The following is a 27970-nucleotide window of genomic DNA, read 5'->3' as shown; positions in this document are numbered from 1 at the left end:
TGGTTCCTCCCTCTGGGTGGAGCATCTCACAATGGGGTAATGAGTCATGAGGCCAAGTGTTGATTAGGCTCATTAACAGAAGATATTCCAGAGGGAGTTATCTCTGAGTCATGCAGCGGGACAATGATGGGCCATTAACAGCAAGATAGTCTGGGGGGAGGAGGCAAGGAAACACTGCCCCACCTGATTTCAACAGCTCATGAGGATGGTAATAGAATACACTGCAACCCAGGACAGTGATATATATAAGTTAGTCAATCAAGTTGGGTGTGCTGCTCATCTAATTGTGCCTGATCTGTTTCAAAGGCTGAGAAAGAAGTAGTGCAGGAAGCTGTTCTGAAAGCAGTGGAGGAGGAAAGGAGAAATATGGAGAAGATTCATGCAGAAGAAAGAAAACTGTGGGAAGCAGAATGTGATAGTCATAAAGAGAAGATTGCTCAGGCTGTTTCAGAAGCCATGCAAGAGCAAAGGAAGCAGAATCAGGTTCGTGTGCTTTACCCTCCCATGCACCTGCTTTGTATAGTTTTGGTTTTTCTTTTGAATGTCATCAGTTGTTGTGGTAGATTTTCCTGTGACATCTGTCACTCAGTTGATATTTACAATGCACAGCAAGCTGTTTATCTTCACCTAGACTGTGTGTATGGGAAGAGGCTGGCACATACACAACAAAATTCCTGTGACCTTCACAGGTACATACATAGAAATGATATAAATCATGCCTAGTTTTGTCCTCTGACTTCAAAAGGAGCCCAGGACAAGCAGCTCAGAGAGTGGCATTTATGCTCTAAACAGTTTAGATGACTTCCATACCTGTGGAAGACTAAAGATGTTACATTTGTTCCTTAAAGAACACAATAAAGAGCGGGTTATAAAAACTGGAAACTTCAATCAGTAATGAACCAGAAGTGTTTCTAGAGATAATCATTAGAGAGTTGCTTCTGTTACGATAATTGTTTGTCACTTAAATGGAGAGGGACATTCCCAACAGTGCTTTTAGCAATTCTAGGAACTACAAATTAAATATGTTATAATAGCAGTTAAATTACTCTTCCAAAAGTTGAGTTTTGTCATCTATGATGCTTGGAAGAACAACCTGTGAATTCACTGATTTCTTGGTGACATAGTCAAATATTTTTGTCTTCAGAATTCTAAGGAGTATGTGTTTCATTGGTGTGTTGGAATTTGATATTGCTGTATTTTTTTATGTGCTGCATAAGAAAAAAAGAAAACTAAAACTTGAGAATTTGAAGTAAAATAGAAGTCCTCTTTGGAAACAGACACCATTTCCCTTTCCAGTGTTAAACAAAATTAATAACCTCATATACCTAATCAGCTACAAAATAAAGTTTTGATGCTGTGCCATTATCATACTCTGTGTTGCTTACATTCCTAATGTAAATAGAGTGATTTAATTTTTTATATCTTCTTCTCTTAAATGAAAAAATATCAAATGGTGAAATGTCAGTTTTCAAGATTTTCAGTGAGTCTTCAGGAACTCAAACTCTTCTTCAGAACAGAAAGATAAACACCTGAGTTCCAAGCTAAATTCAAGCTGAGGACAGCTGCTCAGGCTTTAGTTAGGTACAAATCATTCAGACTGTCCAGAATGAGAACTGGTACCAGTGGTGTAGAGAATCACTTCATTGCAGGGAGAGTGATAAAGTAATTTGTTTACTGCTGTAAATTTTATAGCTTGTGGAACATGAAGAGATTAATAGGAGGAGGACTACAGTAATGAAGTTTGAGAAGGGTTTTGATGAATCCTAAAGATTTTTGGTGAAGGAGTCCCATGGCTGGGTGCTGGAGTTTAGCCAGGGTATTTATGGATTTGGGGAGCACTGGGTGTTCCAGGGGTGGGAGAGACATGGACTAAGCTGGGATAGTGACTTGGAGCGGGTTTGCCTTCCCTGTGTAGGGTACTGCAGGCTCTCTAGTGGTTGATGTTGCCTTTGAAGTTGTCACAAGACAGGATGACATTAGAAGTAGTTTAATATTGATGGCTATATTCTTTGCTAAAGTCTTAAGTACACTGCCATGTGAGTGTTTCCCTGAGGAAGCAACTCAGGCCTCCCCAAGGGACAGGTTTTTCCACTCAAGCTGCTTTTTGATCAAGTAGTTCCTAGTGTGGAAGTACCAAGTGATGTCCTTGTTGTGATGGTGAGCATCACTGAGGTGTTGGAGACTATTGTGATTAATTCTGCTGTAAATATCTTGCACTTTATGTAGTTCTTTAGTAGTGTCATTAATTAATTCATTTTCTTTTCATGCCAAACAACTCTGACAACTTTTGTTGTAACAGGAATAATTTCTCTTATTCAGTTATAACATGATTATTTCTCCTTCATGTTGATGCCTTTTCCTGGTCTTAAAATCAAGAGTCAAACACAGTTAGAAGGGGAAAAGGGATTTTACCTTGGTATTTATTTTAAGGATCCTTAGGTGCACACGTCCAGGTCAAATGCACCAAAATGCACACTGCAATGCACACCCCCAAAAGATCTGGTATAACATTATAGGTCTTACTAATTAGCATATCTATCAAAGATTCCCCAGTGAGAGGCTCAAGTGAGCCCCCCTCCCCTGGATGGTTCTATCTTGGTTTACAGAATGTGTTCTGGAGAGGATCTTGGGGTCTGGGGCACACTATCCTCTACCTACAAAGCTTCTAAAATGTTTAGTCTCCTAGCTGAACAAACAAGTCCAAGAATGTAGGCAAAAAGCATTAAGAATACAGAAGTTGTAAAAAGGTATAACAGGGGTATAACAGAAAAGGCAAAAAGTCATCATGGCATCAATGTCAGGTTCATTTTTCAAATACCTAATCTATTTTTAATTAAGGAAAAATGCAGATTTTTCTTTAGATTTCCAAAATTCTATCACATATATGTATGGTATAATGAAGTTAGAGTCTTTAATCTCTAATTAATCTGCCATCTCCCCTCCCTGCGGAGGATGGACTTTCATGGAGAAATTGGTTTCTTGGAGAAATTTTCCCTTTTTCATATGCCAAGAACTTGCATATCTCCTTTAGGCCATTGCAATTATAAGCATACACCAACTACTAAAATTTTCTGTCAAGGAAAGAAGTCCTGCAGAGTTGATGTGCCAAATGATAACTTCTAAGTGGTGTCAGATACAACATTGGTTTAACAATGAAAAACACTTGGGCCTACAGGGACTTTGTGTGTGGGCATTAATTTTTTCTGTGTAGAGCCTTCCACACAGAGCTGTTTCTTAAGTATGTTTTATTTTCTGTAAGATTTGTCTGACAAGACCTATAACTGCACTCTTGACTGTCTTGCAGTGATTGTTTAGACAACATATCAAGTCAGCTCTGCAATGGCCAAAAGTCAAACACAGAGTCTAACATTTTAGACAATGAAATGGAAAAAATCCTAGAATAAAATTTTATTTTCCTGTAAATTATTTCAAAAAGATTTTCTTTACTGATTTGAACTAAAACAAAGAAATTAAGCATATTATTAAAGAGAAGGAGTTTTCCTTCACTAATACTTCACTAAGTCTGCAAAATGGGAAGATCACAAGGGCTTAGTGTAGTCTTCTGCAAATAGGTGAGGCAGAATGGCTTACAGTCAAAGTGCCTACAGTTAACTCTGGGAATAATTAATGGAAAAAATCAAAACCATTGAAAATTTTATTATTTTCTTTGAGATGCAAACCCACAGAGAAAAAGGCATTTTCACGTGCATGGGGCAAGAGTTGATAAAATACATATTTTTAAAACTGTAGCACGACTGTGCATCTGTAAAATATTTAAATTATGAAAATGAGGGAAAATAAATTTCTGTTTCAGAGTGGAATTAATTTTTTGGCTTCTCCTTTACCTTCTACACCAGAGAAACATGATTAGGAATTCTGATTTGTTGGTTTAAAAGAGTAATTTGCCATCCATTAATTTTCTTCATAGAAATAAAATATATTGGGTTTTTTTCACCAGTTTTTAAATACATGCACTAGAAGTTATATGGCTATATATGAGAAAGCAAATGGAAAAAAACATTAAAATATGGTCATTAACATTTCATTGGTCAGACAATTTTAGCAGGAGAACAACAAAGGTTTGAAGATCACACTTGTGCTGAATCAGGTGGTGAAATTTCCCTTCATCACCTAAATAATTTGTTTAAGATAAGAAAAGATGAGTTTTTCATTTCCAGGGATGATACAGGTATTGTTTTAGACTTTTTTGGTGCTGTTGTTGCAGAGTGGCCAGGAAGGAGACCCATGGGAGATGCAAATCTGGAAGGTTTATGCAGATGCCTTCTACTTGTTAGATATTCATGCTTGACAAGACTTTGTCCTAAAAAAAAAATGTTTGTCCTCAGTCAAGTAGTTGTCAAGTCTGCAGATAAGGAAATGCTACTTCCATTTGAGATTCATGGTCCTAATTTAACATTGCCAGAGAAAAATCTGGAGACTTAGGGACAGTTTAATAAATAAATCATGATTAATATCAAATATTTTGTTACCAAATATGACACAGCAGAGTAAAGATAAACTTACAGTGAAAGTAGGAACTAAGACATAGAGAGTCAAGATTTCAGCTTGATGGAGCAACCTTGACTTGTACCCCCTTTTTTTTTTCCTTTAAGAAATTAAAGGATTACAGAAACATGAATATTGAATATTGCAATTTTTTTTTAAATGAAAGCTTTTCATGAAAGCTTTGACTGTTCCAGTGACTTGGGGTTTTTACTTAGAGACATGGTATTTGTACTTAAAATAAAGGTACTATTTTTTGAAGCCTTATTACTCTGAAGCCTAAATGGGATATTTTACATCACCAGGAAAAATGGTAACATTTTTTTAGAGCACTCTCTTGAGGCTGTGAGGTATTAGAAGTCCAGATGACTTTCTTTTTGGTTGAGACTGGCAGCATCTTTGGATTTTATAACTGTGTTATTCAGGTTCTTCATGCTTTTATTAGAGTTTTTTGTTGGTTTTTTGTTTTGATGCCTTTTTTTTTTTTATTTAGAAGAGCATTCTCAGTTTGGGGGAGGAGCAGGCTTGCCTTTTAAATCAGGAAAAACAAGCTCTCCTTGAATAAAACGAGTAGTCTTTTGATTAAAGATAATGCTCATTTGCACAGGAACCTCGTGATCCTTTTCCAACACATTGAAAAGTCATCATAGATTAGGAACTCATCTGTTCATCAGACTAGATGTAGCCTGGCATGTTTCCAGTATTTTCTTTTCCATTTTTCTTACATTGTCTGGCGTTTTTTACAGTGGCATCTTCCCTGCAAGGAGAGTTCAGTGTCTGGTAGTTGTCAGTGTTGAGAGGAATACCTGGTGAAATTCTTCCAGTAGATTTTTTTTTTTTTCCTAGAACACTTATTTGAATAAAAAGTGGATATCCTCTAGATAAGGAGAAAATATAACAGGTACTTTGGCTGAGGCAGAAGGTTTTTACCCCAGAATTCAAAATTGCATTGAAGATCCTGGGGTACAACTCTAAACTGAAAAAACGTCATCTTCTATCGTCATCTTCTTTATGTTTGTTTTTACTCACTGAAAAAACTGAAATCCAAAAATTCTTTGGGTATATAGGATAATGATATCCATACAATTTTGAATAAAGGCTGCTATATTAAATTTGTAATTAGGGGGCAATGCAGATTAACTCCCATAGCTATAATGCAGAGAGCTCTCTGCATGGCAGTTGTTGCCATTTTACAGAGCCAAATACTCAGCTACATAAAGGAGCTAAAATCCATGGTGGTGTGGGAGAGAATTAGCAAAAGAAACTGAAGAGAATTTATGCACCACTATTTTTGTTTTAAAATAAATTCATTAAAAGTAAAATGAAAGCTGGCAGCTGCAGGGTGAGCCCTGGAAATTTAAGTCCATCTCATAACTTGAAATAAATAATTCTGCTAAGGCATTTGAAGCAAAGAATCACCTTTGTCATTTCCTGAAGGCTTAAATTTAAAATACTGTATATAATGTAGTGTAGTTTACCCTAATTCTCCAGGGGAAAAGAGACTGCCTTCATCACTGCCATAATCCACACAGCAGATCCATTAGAGACTCAAGTGTTCTGAATGCTGCAAATATTTAGGAAAGAAATTAAAAAAAAGAACCTTTAATTTATTAAAAGAACTAACATAAACTCTGCTTCCTCTTGGACATGAGCAAAAGCACTAAGGCAAAATTATCTTACCAATGGGAAAGTATTTCAGGAAAACTGAGGCTGTGGTGTCTCATTCAGCCAAGCCACAACTGAGATATACTGAGATATACAAAGAAAAAATATTTTTGCAAGAAAAGTGAACTAAAAGGCATATGGAAAAAAAAAAAAAGTGAACTTTCCAGTGGTCTTTGCTGAGTAAATCTTTAAGAATTAAAGATGATTGAGTATGTTCACACTTCTGAAAATTCATGTGGTGGTGTTCTTTGCAGAACAATAAATTTGTAATTTATGGTCTTAGAAAGCATTAATACAATTTTACTTGCAAACATCTAGGTAGTTGAAAAATAATTTATTCTTTAGACTGTGTTTAACGACTTTCCATGGATTTACAAATACCAGCATATGCCATTGCTTAGAAGGTGAAAGAAAAATGTCGAGTGAATGGCTCCTTACCTGCTACATTATCAAAACTTTTTTGGTTTTCATGCTCATCTACTTGAGGGAGTGCTTCTGTTAGTAGTTTGGCGAGCCTGAGTGAATTTGGTACTGAAATTCTCAAAGATTTCCACACCCAGCCATGTGTAAGGGAATAAAAGATATGTAAATGAAAACATGAAGCCATTGCCTTTCTACCTAAGGAAATATCTTTTGTTTCTTTTCTACAAGTGCTAAACTTAGCTGTTAAATTTTTGTTGAAAATTACTGTTTGTCTAAATATTTTTCCCCACTACCCTGCATTTGAGAAGGTTGTAAGGACTAAGAAGGAAAAAAGGTTTTCTAAAAAGTTATTTCCCTCTCTTGCTTTCAGTCAGATTTATTAGCCATTAAATGGCCCTTTCGTAGCCCTATAATCTGTAAAAAACCACTTCACTTTTTCTCATGCATCAAATGAGTAGGTATGGAAGGAATTTTTTGGTGGATAGTATAAAGGGAAAAAAGGAAATAAATGGGGATTATACATTTGTCTTGTCTTTTCATTGTCCAATGAATTTGTTCTGTGCAAGATTGCCTCTTGTTTCATATCAAATTTGGAAGCCTAACTCACTTTTTCCTCCTTGGCCCCTTCGTGAGCTATTTCTGTATACACTGAAAACCCTGATAAATCTCTGTGATGTCACTTTATCAATGCATCATGATCACTCAGAGGTTCCTTAGTCTTTCTTTTTTTCCTTTCCCACTTCCCAAATACTTTTTGCACCTTCAAGAATGTTGCTTGTTACTCCAGACTATATCATGGTTTTGTTTCAGATCTAATTGTAAATATAGTTTTTGTTTAAAGGATGCATTTGGCATCATATCTGTAGGAGAAAAGATATTGTATCTAACAACATAGGTACAATCTTAAAGCAAGATCACGCTTTTCCTTTATTTTTATTATGCTTTTTTTTTTCTCCTTTGAAAATACTGCCATAATTACTGTTGTAACTTTCCAACCCTTTACTCCATCACTCTTTCTCTGTTAAATAGGCTATAAACTGCTTTTTGCCTCTGTTTCAGGGTTTGCTGTTGTCTCTTTTTCATCATTAATCACTCTATTTATAGTATTTGTTACCAGAAGATCAACTTTTACCTAGATTGGCATTGCTTGCCCTTCTTCTATGATGTTTTTTTTTTTTTACTTGGGAGGATTTTAACATGACACAGTATTAATTTAATTTCCTTAAAATTTAATTTCTTTATCCTCAAAGCTCTTTGTGTCTATGATATACAGAGCTTTGAGGGCATTGCCAGTTAAGGAAATACAAACTATTATGTTTATCAGTCTCTCTTTGTCCATTTGTTACTTTTTTCACAAGGGTTACAGAGTGCTGTGGAGGATTCAGAGTTTGAAATATTCCATTTATTCTGTTCTGAAATATTCAGCAAAATGCCATATTTGTTAATGTAATTTCAGAAATAACTTTAATTTTAAACTCTGTAGGATTTTGATTGGGTGGGACAGTCCTAATATTTGGAAGAAGAAATGGTTTTTCAGTTAACAGGCTTGGACTGTTGTAACATTGCTCTTTATGTTCAGTATCTTATGGATTCATACAAGAAGTTGTTGGGTTTTTTCCTCTATATTCCGATTCCTACCTAAATAGTCTGTTGATCATATGGTATCTCACAATGTGCTGAAGAATTTGCTCTTCAAAGGACCTCTTCTCCTATTTCTGTTGCCTTTTTGTTCAGCTTGCTGTGGGAGTGTGTGCTTACATTTCTCTCAAGAAGGTAGCAAACCATTATTTTCAGTTTTACTCTCTTCTTGTTTTCCCACTGTCTTGCAGAAACATTACTGTGGCCAGTGTTTATGGAGACACATTAAAAGAAAAGGTTGTGTAAATTGAATGTGTGAGGAAGGACACAGCTCAGTAGCACCGAGTGGAAAGAGATCCCTGCCACTAGATGAGTTTATTTTTAATATGCTTGCAGAGTCTGGAAAAGGAATAGTTCACTGCATACAGACTTCAACCATGTCTGACTTCAGAAGTAGACTGTAGTAGTTTATAACCACAGACATTATAATTTGAGGGTTACTATTTTCTGAAAAACCACTAACATTGCAGTCTGTGGTTGCATTTCCTAGATAAAGTTTAGTACTGCCACCTGATCCTTGTGTGGAAACAAAAGAATTTTCCTATAAAATTGCAAAGCAACATATGGCTTGCTTTATTTTTCAAATACTGTCTGGAGTTCTCTGGTGTATCGAGTACACTGCTTTTCTTTCTGTCTTCCTACAGATATATATGTTGTGATTGTGTGATTGTCATTTCCAATACATGGTTGACTGTGATTTGTCAATTGAGTATTTGAATAACTGTATTTTATTTTTTATTAGGTATTCTTATCTTCTAACTGGTGTCATGTCAAGCACATGTATAGAGAGTCATGTAAAGAAGCCAACTTTGTGATTATAATTTGGTACTCCAGCCACTGATCAAATATGTAAAAAAAAATAAAGGTGCCATTTTGTGGAGTGTCCTTCCTCAGCTTCTTACAGGAAACTGGGTTTTCCCATTGTCTTGATTCTATTAAAATAGCACTAAGAGGCTCAAATAACGCTCTCCCTTTGTAGTTAAAGATGCAATAAGGCCCAATTTTTACCTTTGCAACCAAAATCTAAGTTAGGATAAAATCCAAAGGTAGCTATAGCTTAAGAGGAAAGAGCAAAGAGATGAAGGAAAAGTAAATACATGCCAAGAAAATATACCTGCAGCTAAGGCTTTGTTCAACAGCAATAGGTAATATCTGAATTTAAATACCTTTATATTAGTTGGTAATTTACTCTAATGACAGAAACAAAGCAAAGACAGACAGTGACTGAGAACTTAGAGGAGAGCACTTAGTGGAAGGTTGTATAAAGGAAGTGAGGACTCTTGTCACAGAAGGAAAAACTACTATCATGGATTAAGATCAAAAGTACATGACTGAGTTGACTAACGAAATACTGTGCACTGTTTGCTCTTTGAAGACTTCTGAGAACTGAATGAAAGGGATAAAAGAGTTTTCTTTCCATGCATTGATGTCACAGCAAAGCTGTGTTTTGCTAGTCTCAAGTGTCATTTTTTCACAGGACTGTTTGCCCATTTTGAGCTGCAGGTACAGGACAGTGCAAACCAAATCAGCCAGTTCAGGAGCCTTGTCAGGGCTTGTAGGGCCTGCTTCTTAAGACATATCCTGGGAAGAAGGCTGTGTTTTATGGAACTGTTTCATTTCTCCTGAATCTAGTGAGCAGGATAACATTTAAACTCAGATGGGAAACAGGCATTCAGATCTCAGAGAAATGGATCCATGTGATTCATCCTAGGGTATGGTTGGTGAATAATCACAAAAAACCCCAACAAATCAAAAGTGTTGTGGACAACTGCCAGCAGTCTGGTAAATCCAAATGGTGGGATGAAGCCCACTAAAGTAGGAGTCTTTTTCTGCAGTCACATGAGATTGTCCAGCCTGATGGCTACAGGATCTGTCTGGTGACAGTAACAGCTGAGATGATTTTCAGATGGTAACTGGAGGTGATCAGTGTCTGAAACAGAGAAATGTTTATATATTGGGAAGATATATCAGCACTTAATTTGGTTAACTGGAATGTGGTAGATGAATCACAGAATCACTTATGTTGGAAAAGACCCTTGAGTCCCTCTGTTAACCTCACACTGCCAAGGCCACCACTAACCCATGTCCCCAAGTGCCACACCTACACGTCTTTTAAATACCTCCAGGGACGGTGATTAACCACATCCCTGGGGACTTGTGCCAATACCAGTGGAAATGAAAAAGAATTCTTTCCAATTTTATTTTTTCTGGTTTAATGTCAGTGTAATGAACTAGTGTTCCATAAAGATACTGCTAGTGGCTTCTGTTTCCTTGCGTTTTATTAATAGACTTGTAGAATTTAGTTGTGTTTTTATTTGGACTTTATAGTCCAGATATTTATTCGGACTATGTAGTGTTCCAAGTATTGTATCAAGGATACTTAACATACTTTAATTGATTGTAAGTATCTTCTGAGTGTAAAATTTTCTACATATAAAGATATAGCAGCTTATCAGTTCTGTAATTTGCTTTGAAGAATTTAATGGGATAGAGTATGGGATTTTTTTCCATTCAAACACAGGACAGTATTTTGGGACATTTTGACAAATTAAACTGGCATGAGAATATAATTACAAGAACAGCATATTTCTGTAATATGTAATTTTCTGCTACTTTTTCTGTTAGTCTTGCCAGAGTTCTGTAGTGAAAGAGACCTTTTTCTCAGGATTTTTCTTTGGTAAACTGAATTAAAGTAGAAAAAAATCATAATCACTTTTCACAACTATGATTTTCATATGTACTGCTTTGCAGAACAGTGGGGACTACATAGTTACACGTTTTAAATTTGGGATTTTAGACTTTTTCTGCTATAAAAATAGCAAAAGTGTAGTTTTGCAGAAACTATTCAGTTTTGGCTGAAATAGAGCAAACAACTAAAGGTAAGAAATAGAGCTTTCTTTTTCAGTTGAATAACCGCCACTGAAGGAAATTTTTAAAAAAAAAAAAAAAGGAGTTTGATCCAATTCAGTGGATTCTTCATTTTGTACACTAATAGCATATTGTAAAATGCCACTCTTAAATATACAGATGAATTACACAACTTCATAAATATCTTCTACTTCCAAAACCTTAGAATTCCACCTGTCCTCTGGCCAACCTTCCCCACTCCCACAAACCCAAGTTGTAAATACGTATCATAAAATGTCTGTATTGCTCTGCAGTCAAGCAAACCTGTAAACAGATCTGTGGGTAACAGTTATGTCTAACCAGTGAAGAGTAATAAGGAATCCATTTATATTAACCTTTGATTTTCTAAAAGTCTTGATTTTAAAAAAAAACCATAAATCATGTATGTGAATAAATACACTAGAAGTCATGTTGTGTTCCTTTTTGAACCACTGGGGTTTTTTCCATTATTTCCTGCTTAATTCTTCAGGCACACCACTAGTGTTTCTGTTTCTTCCAATTTGGAATGTGTAGAACAAAGTTATAGGAATTGCCAATTTCTGCCTGATTTCTGAGACACTCTCCATCTTCCTCTTGATCTATCTGACAAATCATTTAATATCATGTGATTACTCTTGCTGGATGTTTTTTTCCTTTCTGAAAATGTTACATTTTCAGGATTTATCGGAATCTGAGGCTTGTCATTTTGTTCTCCTGAATCTTGGAAATGGAACACTTGGATTAGTAATGTCATTACTTATTCCATGAGTGGCTTGGGGAAGCTGGGAAGCTTCAGTTTTGGGACAGTGACTTTATGCCAGCAATTTTTTTCCTTAGCCAAATACTGGAGGTGATAGAGATGTTTTAAGAAGTGGTTCCTGGCCTTCTCTAATGCATTTGATGTAGGGTAATGCTAATTTGGAAGGGTGGATGGGTGAGTATTTTTTGCTGCTTTTTACTGCTGTGTACAAAATGTCCCTGACAATTCCCAAACTTTGGAAGCAAATTACAAATTTTGACAAGTTTTTATATAAGTTTGCAAAAAGCTTTGATAATTTGTATCACAGTATAGAAGCAGACTTTGGCGGTGTGGGAATGGGTCAGAACTGCATCAGGGGAGGCTTAGACTGGACATTGTGAAGCTCTTCTTTACAAGAGGGTGGTCAGATACTGAGAGAGAGAAAGGTGGTCGATGCCCTAAGACTGGTGGTGTTTCAGAGGCTTTTGGAGAATCCATTAAAAATGTGCTTTAATTCTTGAGCAGCTGGAGCAGATGATCTTGCAAGTCTCTTCCAGCTGAAGTGGTCTGGCCTGGTAACAGCAGTGGGTACATCCCTGCCATCCCTGCTCCTGGTGGAAAGTAAAACCTCCATTGCTTTTTTTTTTTCCTGCTCTCGGGGAACATTTTATTTCTATTAACACAGCTTTAAAGCGATTATTTCTCTCTGTTTTTCTCTCTTATGTTGCCATTTAGTGCTGAATTTATAGCTTTTTTATAAAGACACTGCATATATTTAGGATGACTATTATTGAGAAAAGAGCATAGAGGGAATAAAAATTTAGCAGGAGGAAAAGGGATGATCTTTAGTACATTTGTGAAGTATTTTTTTCATATACACTTACATGCTTTTCTTTTGAAAAGGAAATTGTCAAGGAAGCATTAATGGAGGAGCAGAAACGAAGTGAAAAGGCAATTGAAGAAGCAGTAAAAAGGACAAGAGAAGAAATGATGGAGTATATTAAAGAGCAGAAGAGGGTGAGTTACCATTGGATAATGGGTTTCAACATGAAGTGAGAAATTGGCAAAGTTCATTAAACCTCAAACCTGTCTTAAAATGCACAGGAGAACAGCATCAGGAGTTAGGTCTTCAGATCTTTCACTCGTTTATTCAAACAATTTGTTATTATGATATATTTCTTCATATGTATTTATAGACTTTTAAGTACATCACAAGCTGAAAAAGAGAAATTAATAATTCAGTTAAAATTTATAGCATTTCTTATTACATAAAGTAACATAAAGGTGGGGCATAAATGCAGTCTGTCAAATTTAAGTTGTGATCTGAGTTCAGATCATAGAAAGCATTTCAGTATAAATAACAGGTGCTATTTTGTGTTCACAAATGAACTTTATTGTGTAGTTTGTATGCACACAAAGGTCATTAATTTTTTTCTCTCAACCCATAATATCTGAGAACCTGAAAATGTACTGGTATTCTATTAAGCATGATTTATAGTCAGTGCATTGGTCTTGTTATGAAATGTTGCAATGTTCTGAAAGTTGTTTTCAGTTGTTCTGTTAATGCTATATCCTGGCAGTTTAATGCTTGTGTATAAAGAATAAAATGTAGCTCCAGGGACTTTGATTCGCTTTCAGTAGGAGGAGAAAAAAATAACACACTTCTCCCCTTTGAAGCTCTTTATAAAAATATAAACAAAAAATAATTTTTAAAAACCTCTTTCATATGGCAGTAGCAGCCTGAGATCAAATTTCAGGACTCTCAATAAACAAAATCACTCAGCTTGAATCTAATGGGTAATGTTGTCCTGAGAAGGAGATAGAAATAATGAGCTTGGCCTCTGCCTCTATATTCCCTGCTTTTATGGGTTAAATAATAGTATGGGAAATAGGATTTACCTTCAGAAGTTCCACTCTGCTACTTGTTAAGATTGCAGTTGGGTGAGCTCCTTCCATTATTCTGTGTCTGGAGAAATTTCCTTTCAGCAGGATTTGTTTGATTTGGAAAGACAATTTAAACAGAATCCAGTGCAAAACATGATCCATAAGGATGTTTGTGCATATCTGAAGTCAATTGTTTACAAAGGATGAGCCGTGGTGAAGGTGAAAGTAGGTCTACTACTAAAGTAACTTGTGTCATAAATAAATGGGTCAATAAGGCCTTCAGTGCAGATATATATGAAAATACCATCTTCAAAGAAACAAAATCCTCTTTGGTTTCTCTAGTAGGAGCATAAAGTCCTTTCATTTCAAAGAGCATATTCAAATATTTCAGTCAATCTTTTTCTCTTTTTGATCAGTTAAAACATATCCATTAATTAAAAAAAAAAAATACATAAGGGCAGCTAGATTTTTCTGGCATAAGATTTATAAAGACTGCCTGTATTCAAGTTGGAAGTGAAAGATTTGTGTAACTCCAAATCATGTAGCATAATAGCTTTTATGTGATTACCTAAGAGGCAGAGGAAATGAACCTTGGTCAAAGCTCATGCACCTGTAAGAGTAATAAATATACTTTATGGAGTGTGCTAAAAAGTAGCAGGTTATGGGAGGAATTCCTAGAAAGAACTCGGGGAGAATGCCTTGTCTAGGATTCTGAGGGGTTTTTTTCTTTGAGTGACAGGAGCATAAACTTGCAAAGGTGGTAGTGGACCCTCTGTGTCATCATTGTTTTGAAAATCAGTTTGTAGAATCCTTCCAACCATGGGCACAGAAGTATTTGTACTTGGTTGGCAGGGGATTATTTGAATTAGTAGAAAGTTGCTTTACAAAAAGCAACAATATTATTATTATTATTATAATGCTAAAATGCTGACAAGATCAAACATAACTTCTTCTGCATTGAAGGCAAAAAAGCCACCAAAGGTAGCAGAGGATTTGTTGGCATGTCTTTCCAGGACACTAAAGCTAAAAATAAAAAAAAAAGAGAAACTGCGATGGAAATGGGTTTTTCATACAATAAATGAAGATGGGGCATGCATTGTAATTATGTCACATGAACCCAAGATTTTACAGATATATAGCACTACACTGGCAACAGTTCAAGTTAGATACTGCAGTCCTGGTTTTATTTGCTCTGTTCTATATTAAATTGAACATTTTATACTAGAAAAATGTTTCTTTTTGACGTTGCCACAGCTAACACCTTAAGAATGTGGATATCTAAGATGTGAAGGAAATTTTGATCAGGAATTTAACTCTTTGTTAGGTCATGATTATTTCATAACCACCACCATTCTGAAGAAGGCATCAAAAGTGAACTAGAGTCAGGCTGTCCCATCTGTTCAAAGCTGCCAAACTCTTAGGGATTTATTTAAACATTCGTAACACCTTGAAGAATCCTTCTGAGTCAAATTCAAATACACATGCTTCAACTGTTAGCCAGAATTGTTTTCCCCAGCCAAGGTCCATCCAGTTATGTCCAGAAAGTTATCTTTATCAGTTGCCTGAAGGTACATTTGACTGTGTAGTATTTCTTTGCCTGTGTTTGCAATAAATAGCAGGAAGGCAAAACAGTGCTTCGCCTTGCTGCTGGTGGGGTGGGAAATGAGGGGACAGAGGTGAAGGGTAGCACACAGGTTAAAAAGGCACTGAAGTAGGGCTAAATGGCAAGCCACTGCTTTCACTTCTGTCATAAAAATGAGTGTTATTTTTGGTTTGGATTTAATGCATATCATGTGCCATAGATCTCTATCTGAGGCACAGATGTAGAGGGAGGCAAAATCTGTCAGTTTGGCTAGAACTGAGTAAAGAGCAAGGAAGCACTTGTCCTTGGGTATCCAAAGTCCACCTATTTTGATGTAAGCTCAAGATTCACAAACCTATTTATCAGAATTGCCTTTTGCTGCCTGATGTTCACCATCCTGTAACCTCTGGCCCTGCACTGTGGTTTCTGATCACCTGAGTGCTCTGGAAGCACCCAGCACTATGACAAGCCCTAGCACATTAATTGCCCCAAGATGCACTAATTGACACACTCCCTGAGGATGTGCCTGTGTTAGTGAGTGCTGGGAAGTGTTTGCCAGCTTTTTGCATTAAGTGCTTAAAAATTCTAGTGTTTGTTTTTATACTGAATGTTTGTGAAGGCATTCCCTTTTATGAGGCAGAACAGCTCTGTTCTTTTTTTTAATTCAGAGGTTTTTTAGGTGTTAATAGTTTTATTTTGCTCAAACATCCTGCTGATGTGGTAGAATACATGTACATGTGTGTACATAGGCTCTCACATGTATGTGTATGCATCCAGATTTTTGTTTGTTACCTGGGGATCAGAGCAAAGAGTAGAGCCCACTGTCCTGTAAACTCTGTCTTAGGTTTAGAGTTCCCAAACCCTGATCCCTGGGCAACAAGACAGAGGCATAGCAGTGCCCTTCAGTGACCTGTAGAACTGCATTGCTTTTGTAATATTTTTGGTTAAAATCTGATTAATGGGTACATGGTGCTCTGTTAGGAGTATAAAGACAGGCTGGGCCTATCCCTGCTCCAGTTTTTATGGACTTCACTTGGGGCTTTGGCCCATTTACCAAACACTTTGCTTCAGTTGTCTGATGCTGAATTAAGTGGATATAAACATAACTTTGTCCCAAAGTGCAGTTTGTAAGCAGTTCCAAGGAACTTTCCCATTTGTTGTTTGCTCCAGAGTGTGATGCAGTTCCAAGGTTGACTGAAATTTTGGAGGTGTGTTGAAAGCATTCCAGATATGTGAGCAGAAGGGAAGTGTGGTAATTCCCTGTGTAAAGTGGGGTCCAGACCACAGCTTTGCACTCATCCTTTGCTTACACTTTGTCTCCTTTCACTGGTCCAAGATCTGAAGAAAAGGAGGTGCTCCCTGCACTTGATGGTCCCTGAAGCTGTAGAGTGAAAGACAAGAATTGCTTTACAGTAGTAAGGTGAATTTTCTGAATCCACTGGTCTGAGAGAAGCCAAGCCAGCTCACTCACAGGAGTAATGCTTCATTTCTGAACAGAAAACAAGCTTGAAAATAAATAGTAAAATAGCAGATAAGCAGTATCTGAATAAAATAAATATCAGTATTGGAGTATATTTATGTCCTTGCTTCTTAATCTTATTTTGAGGCTGTGTGTGGGCCTTTTCTTTGCCTTCATAATGTGGACCTACAGATTTTGTGTAGTTGAGTGTAGCTCCTGCTGTTCTATGAAGACAATTCCTGAAATATAATTACATTTTATATGACTGGCTGAGATGATTTTTTTTAATTAATTTGCAGATAGAAAGTAAAAGAACCAACCAAACTTAATTTAAAAGGTTTTTAAATAACTGAATGAAAATATTGAAAGCTGTGTAATGCTGACTTAAGCAAGTATGTCTGTCTGTCGGGGGGCATCTATACAGACCAGAATGTCACCCAGACAGTTCTGGTGGAGTTTTCTATTTCCAGGTGTCTCATAAAAGATCTAGACAATTAATTGGCCACTACTGTACTTCAAACTGTTTGCAATTATTTGTTGTTAGAAAGGTCAGGAAATTCTTTGCTCTGCTTCTTATTTTTTCATACTTGGACAGTGTTCCAGCTTCTTGAACATAGGCTGCAAATGTTGTTCACGTTTTGTTAAAAACTAAGCGTTTTTAATTCTAAAATCACACAAATGTTTGGAAGTCTTGTAGAATAGAGATCTACAAAAGTATTCTGTTATAATATTCAGGTATTTTGTCTGTGCTACAGGTTGCAAGTTGTTTATAAATGTCATAGTTCAGTAATTTACTGCCTATTCATTGCAACTGAATGCTTAAAAATACTAATTCAGTCGGTTTCATTTATTTATTACATATTTAAAGCAGACAAAAAGCCAGTGATCTAGTCTTATTATGCCTCCTATTTATGTACTTTTTAATTTTTGTGACTATTAGCTGTACAGAGATAAAAATTAATTCTTGAAGTGGGTATACAAAGGAGAGTGAGTCACAAGAGGAAAAGTTTTCTACCAAATAAATCTTGTGCTGAATCGGATTTTTAAAGAAATTTTCTAAATTACAAAGATTCACTTCATGAGATGAGTAGCCAGCCAAAAAGCAAATATCAGTTTTTCCTGCTTACACTGACATTCATCTCCTCTCAGGAAAACCTACTGCTTGTTTTCTGACAGCAAAGCTGAGGATATTAATCAGTCACCTTTTGTCTGCTAATTGTGCACAGCTCTCGTTGGTTTGAAAGGGCATATTTTGGCCTGTCAGGGAAGAACTACGTGTTCGGGCTTGAGTAATCACTGGAATGACAGATTTGTTTTTAATGCAGCCCCTGTTTCCCTGAAAGTCAGACACTTGTCATAAATGCACTCCCATCCTGATTTAAGGCTGGGGTTCTGGGAGCAGAGATGTCACCCTTATAACAAAACTCACTGTACTACTGTGTGCTCCCACATGATTTGTGCAGCTGTGCCTCATAACCTTTAAAGAAAACAGAACTAAACATTTCTCTGACTAACGTTTACCAAAATACTGCAGAATTGAGAATAGCCAAAGAGATACTTCTGGGGGTTTGGTATTTAATAGATCATTTTCTCTAATATTACAGAAATTAAGGACCTATTTCAACCACAGTATTTATATTTAAGAATCACTAACAAGCTGGTATAAGCCATGTCTGTCTTACAGGAAAGCAAAAAAAAAAAGCCAACAAGTTTCTCTTCTGATTTTGCATGGAGGAATTACCCCTTTACTTTGGTAATAATACAGTTGCTTTTGAAAAACAGAATTCCAGGCTCATCCCAGGGATGTGTGGGATGTGCCAGGACAGGCAGCTTGGCTCTTTGCTATGTAACCAGAAGAACCAGAGTCACTTTTGCTCTTTTCTGAAAAAGCATATTTGGAAAATACTGTTTTACTCTGATAACACACCTTTATAGAAGGTCAGCTCATCTCAGGCAAGAGCAAGTCATACCTTTTCCTACTTTTGGTGGGATTATTCTGCAGGGAAACAAGTATTTACCACTTGAAGAGGGAATTGTGCATTTTATTCTGTGCAGAGATGCAGTGTAGTCACAATGCTTTTCAAGGGAAGAAAAATAGTGATCAAGTTATACCCAAGACAGCAGGACATATCTATGAGTAAATCAGATTAAAACTGCTAATTTCCCCCATGGTTATCCTTGTTTTTCAGGGTTATTTCTAATAAAGTACTGTATTTATGGGAGTGTATTTTCTATATTATTTTGTCTGAAGGAAGCAAGTAGACCTATGTCTTTGCCTTTTGAGTAGATTTCTAACTGATACACTGACTTCTGGGTTTGGTTATGGTACAAAATCCCATTTCAGGAGATTTTTAAGTGGCGTGTGTTACATTTCATAATAAAATATATTCATACAGATTTGATTTATCATGAATGCACTTTTAAAACTTCTTGGGGTTTTTATGTTTGATTTTGTAGTTCAGCAACAAAGCCTATATAAATATATCTTGAAAGCATCTTTACCAATATAGATTGTGGAAGGGATCTATATTACAATTGCTATAACCCCTGTTATCTATGTAGATTTGTTTCTTAAAATGGGAAATACTTTCTTTGCAAGTTTCTCATTCAGTGATATTTTAAGAGAAGATTTTACGATCAAAACTAATCTCTTATATTTAGTTATTTAAGGTAAAGACTGCAAAAGAATGCATGAAGTTCAAGTTTAATTAGATTAATCCACCTTGTTGAGGAGAGGATACAAATTCCTTTGGGTCTTCAAATTGTCCAAGGAACTGTCTGTAATTCATTCCTGAAGTCTGACCTTATGAGAAGATATGTCCACCTCTACATAGTTACTCTCTTACTCATCCATCAGAACCATCACAGAAAATGGTCCATTTTCTTAAGTTTTTCTTAAACAAATCTGACTAAAAGTTCTCCCTTTACATATCAAGTGCTGCAGTTGAAATAACATTTTAGGTCTTTACAAGGTTCACATAAACGCCTTAGTTATCATATAAGTCATATAGTCTTTATAAAGACCTTGTAACTTATAGCTCTTTTTGTAGTAAGAATTAGATCAAACTAATGAGGAAGGTCAGTACAGAAGAGAAATAGGATGTCTGTCTCATGCCTGAAACTGGCTATGATTGTAAAAAAGGATTTGAAAACAGTATTACTACCAGAAAACACCTTCAAACATCAGTTTAATTGGGAATAACAATGGCTTATTGACCTCTCTTATCAGACAGAAAAAACCACGTTTTTTCTCGCTATTGAGACTTAATTTTCTTCTTTCAAAGGTGATATTATCATTGTAGAAAAATCTCTATATGTAATGGGTGTTTCTGCCCCTGAGGAAATGTCACAAGGCTGGACCCATTTTCTTCTTACCCATACACCAATCTTCCCGCTTATTGTCCTAACTGCAATTAAAGCAAATTTTTATTGCAGTTTGGCTTTCTGTCCAACTAAGAATTGACACAGAGTTCAGCTACTGGTTATCTATATTTTGTCTTTCCTGAAATTACTGAATTGGTTTCTTTCTAGACTTTGATTATGTGGGTAACATATGTGGGTAACTCTATACAGCTGAGAAGTCCTTGACCTTCTGTTTTTGACTGCACCTTTGCTTTCTTCTCTGTGCTTCTATACATGCACGATGGTAACTCCTTTTATGATAAATCTACTGGCAGTAACCATTGCAATTCAACAAAATCTCCTTTTGAAACGTGAATCCTAGTGTAGCTTTAAGCCCAAGAGCTCACATTCTTCAGGTGTTAATCGCATTTAGATTAGAAATTACTTCTTTTGCTTTATTTATATTGCCTGATTTTTTTTCAACTGTGCACATCCAGTATTTATTTTCTTTTCAGTAAATTTGCTCAATTATTTCATTTCTAGTAAAGTAGATGATCGTTACACAACTGACATGATAATGAATGGAAATAAAATAAGAAACCTGTATACCTGCCTTTCAGAAATGTACTCCATATGAATGTGAAATGATGTGCTTTGAAAGGCTTCTAAATTGGCTACTAATGTCTTGAACAGAAAAGAACTGTTTCCATATAGTACTACATTAACTTCAGTAACTAGACTGGTATTCTAGTTACTGCAGGTTATTACATCTAATATTCAGTTTTGTAAAATTTATGGTTGACTTTATGGTTCCAGCAGGAGTGCTGATGTGAGTCGTGTTGAGGACTGATGTGCTTGCATGGTTAAAAAGCATTTGATGCAACCATTTTTGGCTCTAGCTTAGAACAATAATAAGGATCCAGCACTCTGCCCCCTTTCTAAATATTTACTCCAGAGGAGGTGCTATAAACACACAAATCTGCTGCTTTCAGACCTGAATCATAGAATCACAATGGTTTGGTTTGGAAGGGACCTGGAAGATCATGGTGAGTTCCAATGCCCCCACCATGGGCAGGGACAACTCCCACTAGATGACCCAGGACACCATCCAACCCTGCCTGAACACTTGCAGGGATGGAGCATCCACAGCTTCTCTGGACAACCTGCTCCAGTGTCTCACCACCCTCTGATTAAAGAAATCCACGAAGTCTGCAGATAAAAGCAGAGGGTTTCTACACAGTGCTGTTGGTTAGGCCATGAATTGACACCTGCTGGGTCTCACTTTGTTACTCACATTGAGGAGCTGATTTTAAAGATAAAGCTTGGAATTCACTCAGTTTATTGGATAGCAGGCTAGAGTATGTTACATCTCCTATGCTTCAAGTTAACTTTGTGTGTCAGTGGTGAAAAAAGTCCTGTACGAATTCCTGGCGCACCCTTTTGTCTGTCTCCTTGGTAAATTGGCAGCTTCTTCAAATTCCCTACCCATGGCAGGTAAGTTATTGTTAATCCCTGGTTTGAGTCATGGGTGCAGTCTACTCTCTGAGTCAGATTAATTTGCAACCCGAATTCCCATCAGGGATCAGTGTCTTAGAGCAGTGTTTGTATAAGATACTCCATACATCCCATGTAGATCCAGACTGCAATTTTTCTCATATAGAGGACAGTTCCTATGCATCATGAGACATCACAGAAGCTGGGATTAAGATAGGCAGGGCTGACCATTCCCTTCTTGGGCGAGAGATCCCAATTTCTTACATGGAACAGGGGCTCTATCTTACATTGCATTCCTTCCTCTAGATCCATCTACATGGAGAGATTACAGAGGGCTGGAGACTGAGGGGAAAGAGAGGGAAAAACTAACAGTTGGAGCAACACACTCTCACCTTGAACACACTGTTTAGGAAAAGAATGTGGGAATATGAGAGATAACTTAAAGAGATGCTGGTAGGAGGTGTTCCAGTAACAGAGTTCTGATATTAGGATATCATATCCCTGGGAATGGGAAGGATCCCACCTGAGAAACTTGTGTCAGAAATTGGTGACTTTCATTTGTTGATCCATTTGTGTTAAGTCACTTGCAAGATCATGTATCAAAACCAGGGAATTTAGTTTTGTAGGTAAAAACTCTTATGCCCTTAGGCAGTTATTATCAGAACTTTGATATGTGTTATTGTTTTGCAAGTGTGCTTGATTTCAAGAGTCAAGCACAGCTTTCTTCTGAAGGTTTATTATTTGAAGACAAGTGCAAGTGGGAGAGGTTATGAAAATCAGTTTCTTTTAAGTTATTAATCTCAAATGAGTGATTTTTTTGCCTTTTTTAAAATATAATACTTGCTATATTTTAATATGCCTTAGAACAAAATAGGGTGTCATTACCATTCTTGTTCCTGAATGTTTGGCTTGGCATTTGATGCAAGGCCTCAATTGCAGGCTGACGTGCCAGCAGCTCAAGCTGAAAACAAGACTGCGGTGGGCAAACTCAAGATTTAATTTCAGAAGGAGTGTTTATATTTTCCCTGGGGCCCCATTAATGAGAGTCCAAACCCTAAATGTTACCACCAACACATTTTAACAGACCAGTTTCCCAGTTTTTAAAGTGTGGTGTCACCTTGAGTATTTTTCTTTCAACGTTTTCCCCTTCTTCCGACTTTTAAAGAAAAGCAGTGAAGTTGTATCATTTTTGGCTGAATTCAGTGTCATGTTTGGGGAACATAAAGTTCTGTGCAATGCAACAAAGTGGCATTTTAAAATGTTTAATCCTATCTTCTGTTTCTGTATCAGCTATTTTAATAACAGCTGTAAGTTACTGGTGCAAAACTTCATGTTACTGCAGAACACACCACCATCCAGTGTGTCCTAGGGGTCCCCACAGTGATGTCCTGAATCCACCTGATGTCAGGACATCTGTGCCATGCCCAGGATGAACTTGTGACCAACAAATCAGTGCCAAGAGAGACAGTAGTGATGGGGTCACTGAGAGTTCCTTAGCTCAGTTTCCTGCTCCTTCAGCTGGGCCTGTTTTGTGGCTTTAATAGGATTAAAGAAACATTTACATTGAGGCTTTAGGAGCATTTTCACACTGCTCCTTTACCCAACTCAAAGAGCAGTATAAATCCAAAGGATTAAGCCAAGGATTTATGGGAAGTTGTAGTGTAAGATGAGTTTGGTGCACCTGGCTCTCCTTTTCTCCTCTGTGGATAAGGATCCTGAAGCACTGTGATGTATCTGCATGGGATGCAGAAGTGAGCCTGGCATTCCTTCCTGAACTTTTAAGTCTCTATAAGCTTTGAAATTATTGTTTCTAAATATTAAAAGGAAATGATAGTTTCCTGTGAAGGAATATAGTATTTCTATCGGTTGATCCTATCAGGCATTTTTCTTCGGAGGACATTTTGGCATTTTTCTGCCACTTTTCAATAGCAAAAGATCATGCATTTGAGAGAATTTTTAATTTCCGGGAAATTATAGTGCTCTGTCTTCAACAAATGGAAAGGAGAAAAATATACAATTCTCTGCCACTTAGTTTCATTGAAATACAAAGGAAATTGTTAAATAACCAAAATTATAATTTTCAAACTCTTTGAGTGATCATTTATGCTGATGAAAGCAATTTAGTTGAAACTACATACATAGCCTATTGTAGGTTTTTTTGCAATTACTTTAGAGAAAAATTGCCAGAGTTTGAAATTCTTTACTTAAGTTAAAACTGTTTCATATATCCTTTTGTGCCTCAGTGTATAAATCTACAAAGACTGAGATTATGCCTATACTCTTCAGTCAGGCAAGATTCCAGTTGAAACTGAAATCAAGTGGTGTTATTACTGAGAAAATATTGTGCTATCAAAGCCAAAAAGGGAAAAAATAACAGGATGAATTATAATGTTAAGCAATGAGATGACTGGATACTACACTCTTTCAAAGCTAATCTTGTGATTGAGATGTATTGTGTTTTTAATCCAATGTGTATCGTCTTAATTACTGTAAGAGTAACTTTGGATTTGCTCTGAAAACACATAATTATTCAGCTGGCTCTGCAGATATAGAGTATTCTCAGGAATAAAGATTTGCAGTGTGCACTGTACTAATGTCACCCAGATCTATCTGTCAGTGGAGAGTGGGATGGTTTTCTCATCATCAGGTGCTTAAGCAACACCTGAGGTCTGGGGAAAGGCAAGATGTGTCATCCAGGGTCCCTGTCTTCTGCAAGTATTTGATAAGAAAGCAGAGGAGGCTCTGAAATGTCCCTGTTGTCCATTAGGAAGGCTGGCTGTGACAGGAGGAAGCGAGGCATCCGTACACACCTCTGGCCCCCTGTAAGTGAGGCTCTCCTGTGTTTCTCCTGATTCATCCCTCAGTGTTAGAATTTCATGCTGTACTTCTGGAAATGTGAGAATTGTAACCAGATCATCTGTTTGAAGATTGGTTGTTTTGTGTTCTGTATGACTTCCTCAAAATATGCTTTGATATTGAGTAGAGAAAAAAATGTAAAGTTCTTGATTAGATGTGTGGAATTTTTAATGCAACTTGTGACTCTTGTCTATGGGCGTTTTCAAGAGACCTTTTGATTAACCAAGAGTAGGTAATTTAAGGAAAAAAAAGAACAGGAACAACAAACCCCAGAAAAATCCATGCATCCATGTATGCAAATGAACATGAACACCCTTATCTTGCCATCCTAGTGAGAAAGTTAGACAGGTCAGCTGAAAGTTGAAGGTAAAATATGTAATATTCTATTAGACTGAATGAGTGAATGTTTTGAGGAGGAGGAGGAGGACTGTTACCCAGGATTCCAACAGAGGACTTTGGGGAGTTTTTGTCATTCCCATTAAAATAAAACCTTAATTCATTTGCTGTCTTTCAAATTCATCTATATGCTTGTAACTATATTTGTATTTCACTGTCATAATTCAGAATTTATGAGTATGTACAACTAGGTATTTTTGTTATATAGCAGTTATAAATTTGATGTTAAGTTAGTGTAATCCACATTGCTTTGTACTAGATGGAAAATTTAATCAGTTCAATATGATCACTTGGATTAATTAAAGCTAAGAATATCATCTGAAATTTTATTTTCTTAGTCATAGGTCAACTTCTTGGCTTTTTCCAAGTCCCTGCTGTACCATTCTCTTAGCACCAAGGGGATCCTAAAGCATCTTAGAAAGTTAATGATGGCCATGCTCAGCAAAGGCATTTTGGCATGCACCTGCAAGGCTGTCAAAAGACTGCAAAAGAGAAGACGCAATTGTTCCACTCTGATTTATTTTGAGTTCCCAGTGCAAAGATCAGAAGTCGGGTCACTGTCTCTTCCATCTCTAGATTTTTGTGATGCCATTTTAATTACACTGGAATTGAAGCCCAAAGAGACAAGGACAGAGTACAAAAGGGGCTTTGCTCCATTGTTTCTGTGACACACAGGGGCAGTTTTGTGGTCTCTGTGTTCGTTTTGAGAAGATCCAGAAATCACACTCGTTTTAATGAGGTGATCTGTAGAATTTCTCTGTCCATGTACCAGGATAAGTCCAGAGTAATTGCAGAGCCACCAAAGTCACATTACTTGGCAGATTCTCTTGGCTGTACAGTTTTGAGGGCAAATTTTCTCTTGTTCACTGCACAAACGAAATGAGTAGATAACTTTGTGTATAAGGATGGATTATTCTGTTCTGAACTGTGTTTTCCTGCAGCTGAGGAATATTCAGAGTCCAGGGTTTGTTTGGGTTTTTTGTGCTGCTTCTCATTTACACCCAAATCCTTTTATGTGGAGATACTTGAACCTCAGTAGTTTTATCTACTTACTCTTTTAGCTGGGGGATTATTGGAGACTTTTCATAGTTGGTTATATGCAGGAAAATTCAAGGTATTTTTACCCTAAATCTTGCAGCTTCTTTGCTCTACTTCTCAGGTCTGTCTGTTGCTGTTTTTATCCTTCTGCTGAACTCTGATTTTAAAAAAGTAAATGGGAAAGTTGGACTTACCATATGTGTTTTGATGAATCTTACCTATGATTATTTCCTGCAATTGGATTCCTGCAGCAAAGCCAGTGGGATCAAAATTTGAGACTTAATCAAGTTGTCTATGAAGCTAGAGAAACATGTAAAGAAGTAAATTTTCTTACCTACAGCAGTAGCAAGATTAGATAGATGAAGCAAAGTGATGTGGTTTCCTGTTTACTCTTTGCATCCAAATCTTTACCCGTGTGTTAGAAATTCAGCAAGATGCTTCAATGACTTATAGTTAAAAAATATATATGTTATTTTTCTGCTTTGGCTGCAGGCTACTGGCTGATATAATTTGGTCAAGTATATTTTTCCCTCCCTTGCCCTCTCCCTCCACCCCACCCAGCTAAGCAACAGTTTATTCTCTCTTTTTTTAGTAATGCAAAATAAGGTATTGCCAATGTGAAAAACTGCTGTTCTCTTCATGGTTGTATGTTCTGGGTGTTATTATTTCTCTGCAAAGCCTTGACACAAGTTTGCATCTGGAGGAGCAGCAGAGTAGCCAGGCAGGTACCCAAAGGAAACTGCTTTGGGGAATACTTCTCACCCTGCTGTTGAGAAGTCTCCGCTGGCTGGCAATTGCAGGATTTGGAGTTGTGTGGAGCAGAAAGCCTGCAGATTATTGTGTTTTGCTGGTGATTTCTCCCTCCTCCTCTAGAATTTTCCTGCTTGTGGCATTGTAAGTGATGACCTGCTGAGAGCCATGAGTACTCAATCTGTGTGTGTTTTGAAACAAGGAGATCTTGTCTTTGATGACATTGTTGCAGCTGCAGCTTTATGAACTGCTTCACCAGCAGCTGCCCTGAATTTTGCTGCAGTAGCTTGGCATTAAAATTCCAAACTGAGTTTTCCAGTAAAACTGAGTAAAAAACATTACCAACAGCTTCAATCTTCTCAATACTGAATACATTAGAAAGTGTGGTCTCAAAAATGTGTCTGAATAGTAGGAATTTTGTGTTCGCTGAACTTTAATGTTTAATTATGTATCATAATGCATATATATTGCCACAGATTTAATGCTAAACTTAGCACAGATTTACTGCAGGCTGATTTTCCTTGTTTAATTTCTTTGTGTGAATCCATCAACTCTAATCTACAATGGCAATTTTAGAAAGATTACCTGCATTTCGTGTGATACCATCATTGCCCATGACTTCTAGAATGTACTGTTTCATCCTGTCACATTTTAAGTTTCATTAAAATGAAAACCTGGCTGTTAAATCAAGTGTTCCTCAAAAACCAACAGGTGGGATTTTTCTCCTGCAAATTCGGTGTTTTACCAAACTGCAGTGTGTTGTTAGGGGATGCTTTGCTTCAGAGGTAGTGGCATACAGTGTCACAGTTTCACAGGAGCCTTCAAATAATCACGATGCAACTCCAGTCTCCTTGATATCTAGGTAGATTAATTACAGCCTGACTTACTATGTTGTTTGTAGCTTCAGCTTTCCATATAACACATTTTTTTCACCTCCGAGCCTGAAGCAGTGATTCTTTCTCATGTGTGTTATTAACCACCTGTTACACTTCTCAGAGGCAAGGAAGTTGTGCTCCTGCTGGGTCTCCTGTTAATGAAGGATCACATTAGGTATAGATGTTTAGAAAGCACCCATGGCAATGGAATAGCAGTAACACAGCTGTGGTTTCACAGCCATGCAAATTATTAGGGTATTTTTTTTTCCATTTGTATACACTGCAAACACTTATGATGCAAGGATTATTTCTATTTTGCATACTTACTCACAGATAATGCAAAATACATTCTCACAGTAACAGAAAAGATAGTTTTTATTAATGCCTGTATTTGTTGTTTGCTTTTCAGTTATGCTTAATTAATCCATTTCTGTAGATAT

General features: G+C 36.8%; 1 protein-coding gene across 3 annotated transcripts in view; it reads left to right on the top strand.

The window, feature by feature from the left end:
• The window catches only part of CCDC91 (coiled-coil domain containing 91), a 127372-nt gene that overhangs the window by 80486 nt on the left and 18916 nt on the right, over window positions 1-27970 (top strand). For 2 of the 3 annotated variants that reach the window (XR_011148007.1, XM_069003417.1), the window contains exons 11-12: window positions 307-483; window positions 12758-12871. Coding sequence is in view for 2 of the 3 variants with exons in the window: in XM_069003417.1 (XP_068859518.1) it covers window positions 307-483; window positions 12758-12871 (291 nt within the window). In the remaining variant the exon portion in view is untranslated. The remainder of the gene's footprint in view (window positions 1-306; window positions 484-12757; window positions 12872-27970) is intronic. The other variant, XM_069003418.1, reaches the window with a different exon arrangement.

This window comes from Aphelocoma coerulescens, chromosome 1A (assembly GCF_041296385.1).
Source record: "Aphelocoma coerulescens isolate FSJ_1873_10779 chromosome 1A, UR_Acoe_1.0, whole genome shotgun sequence".
In the NCBI taxonomy this organism is placed as follows: Eukaryota; Metazoa; Chordata; class Aves; order Passeriformes; family Corvidae; genus Aphelocoma; species Aphelocoma coerulescens.
The sequence above is the reverse complement of the archived record's forward strand: the minus strand, read 5'-3'. Positions and strand labels throughout refer to the sequence as shown.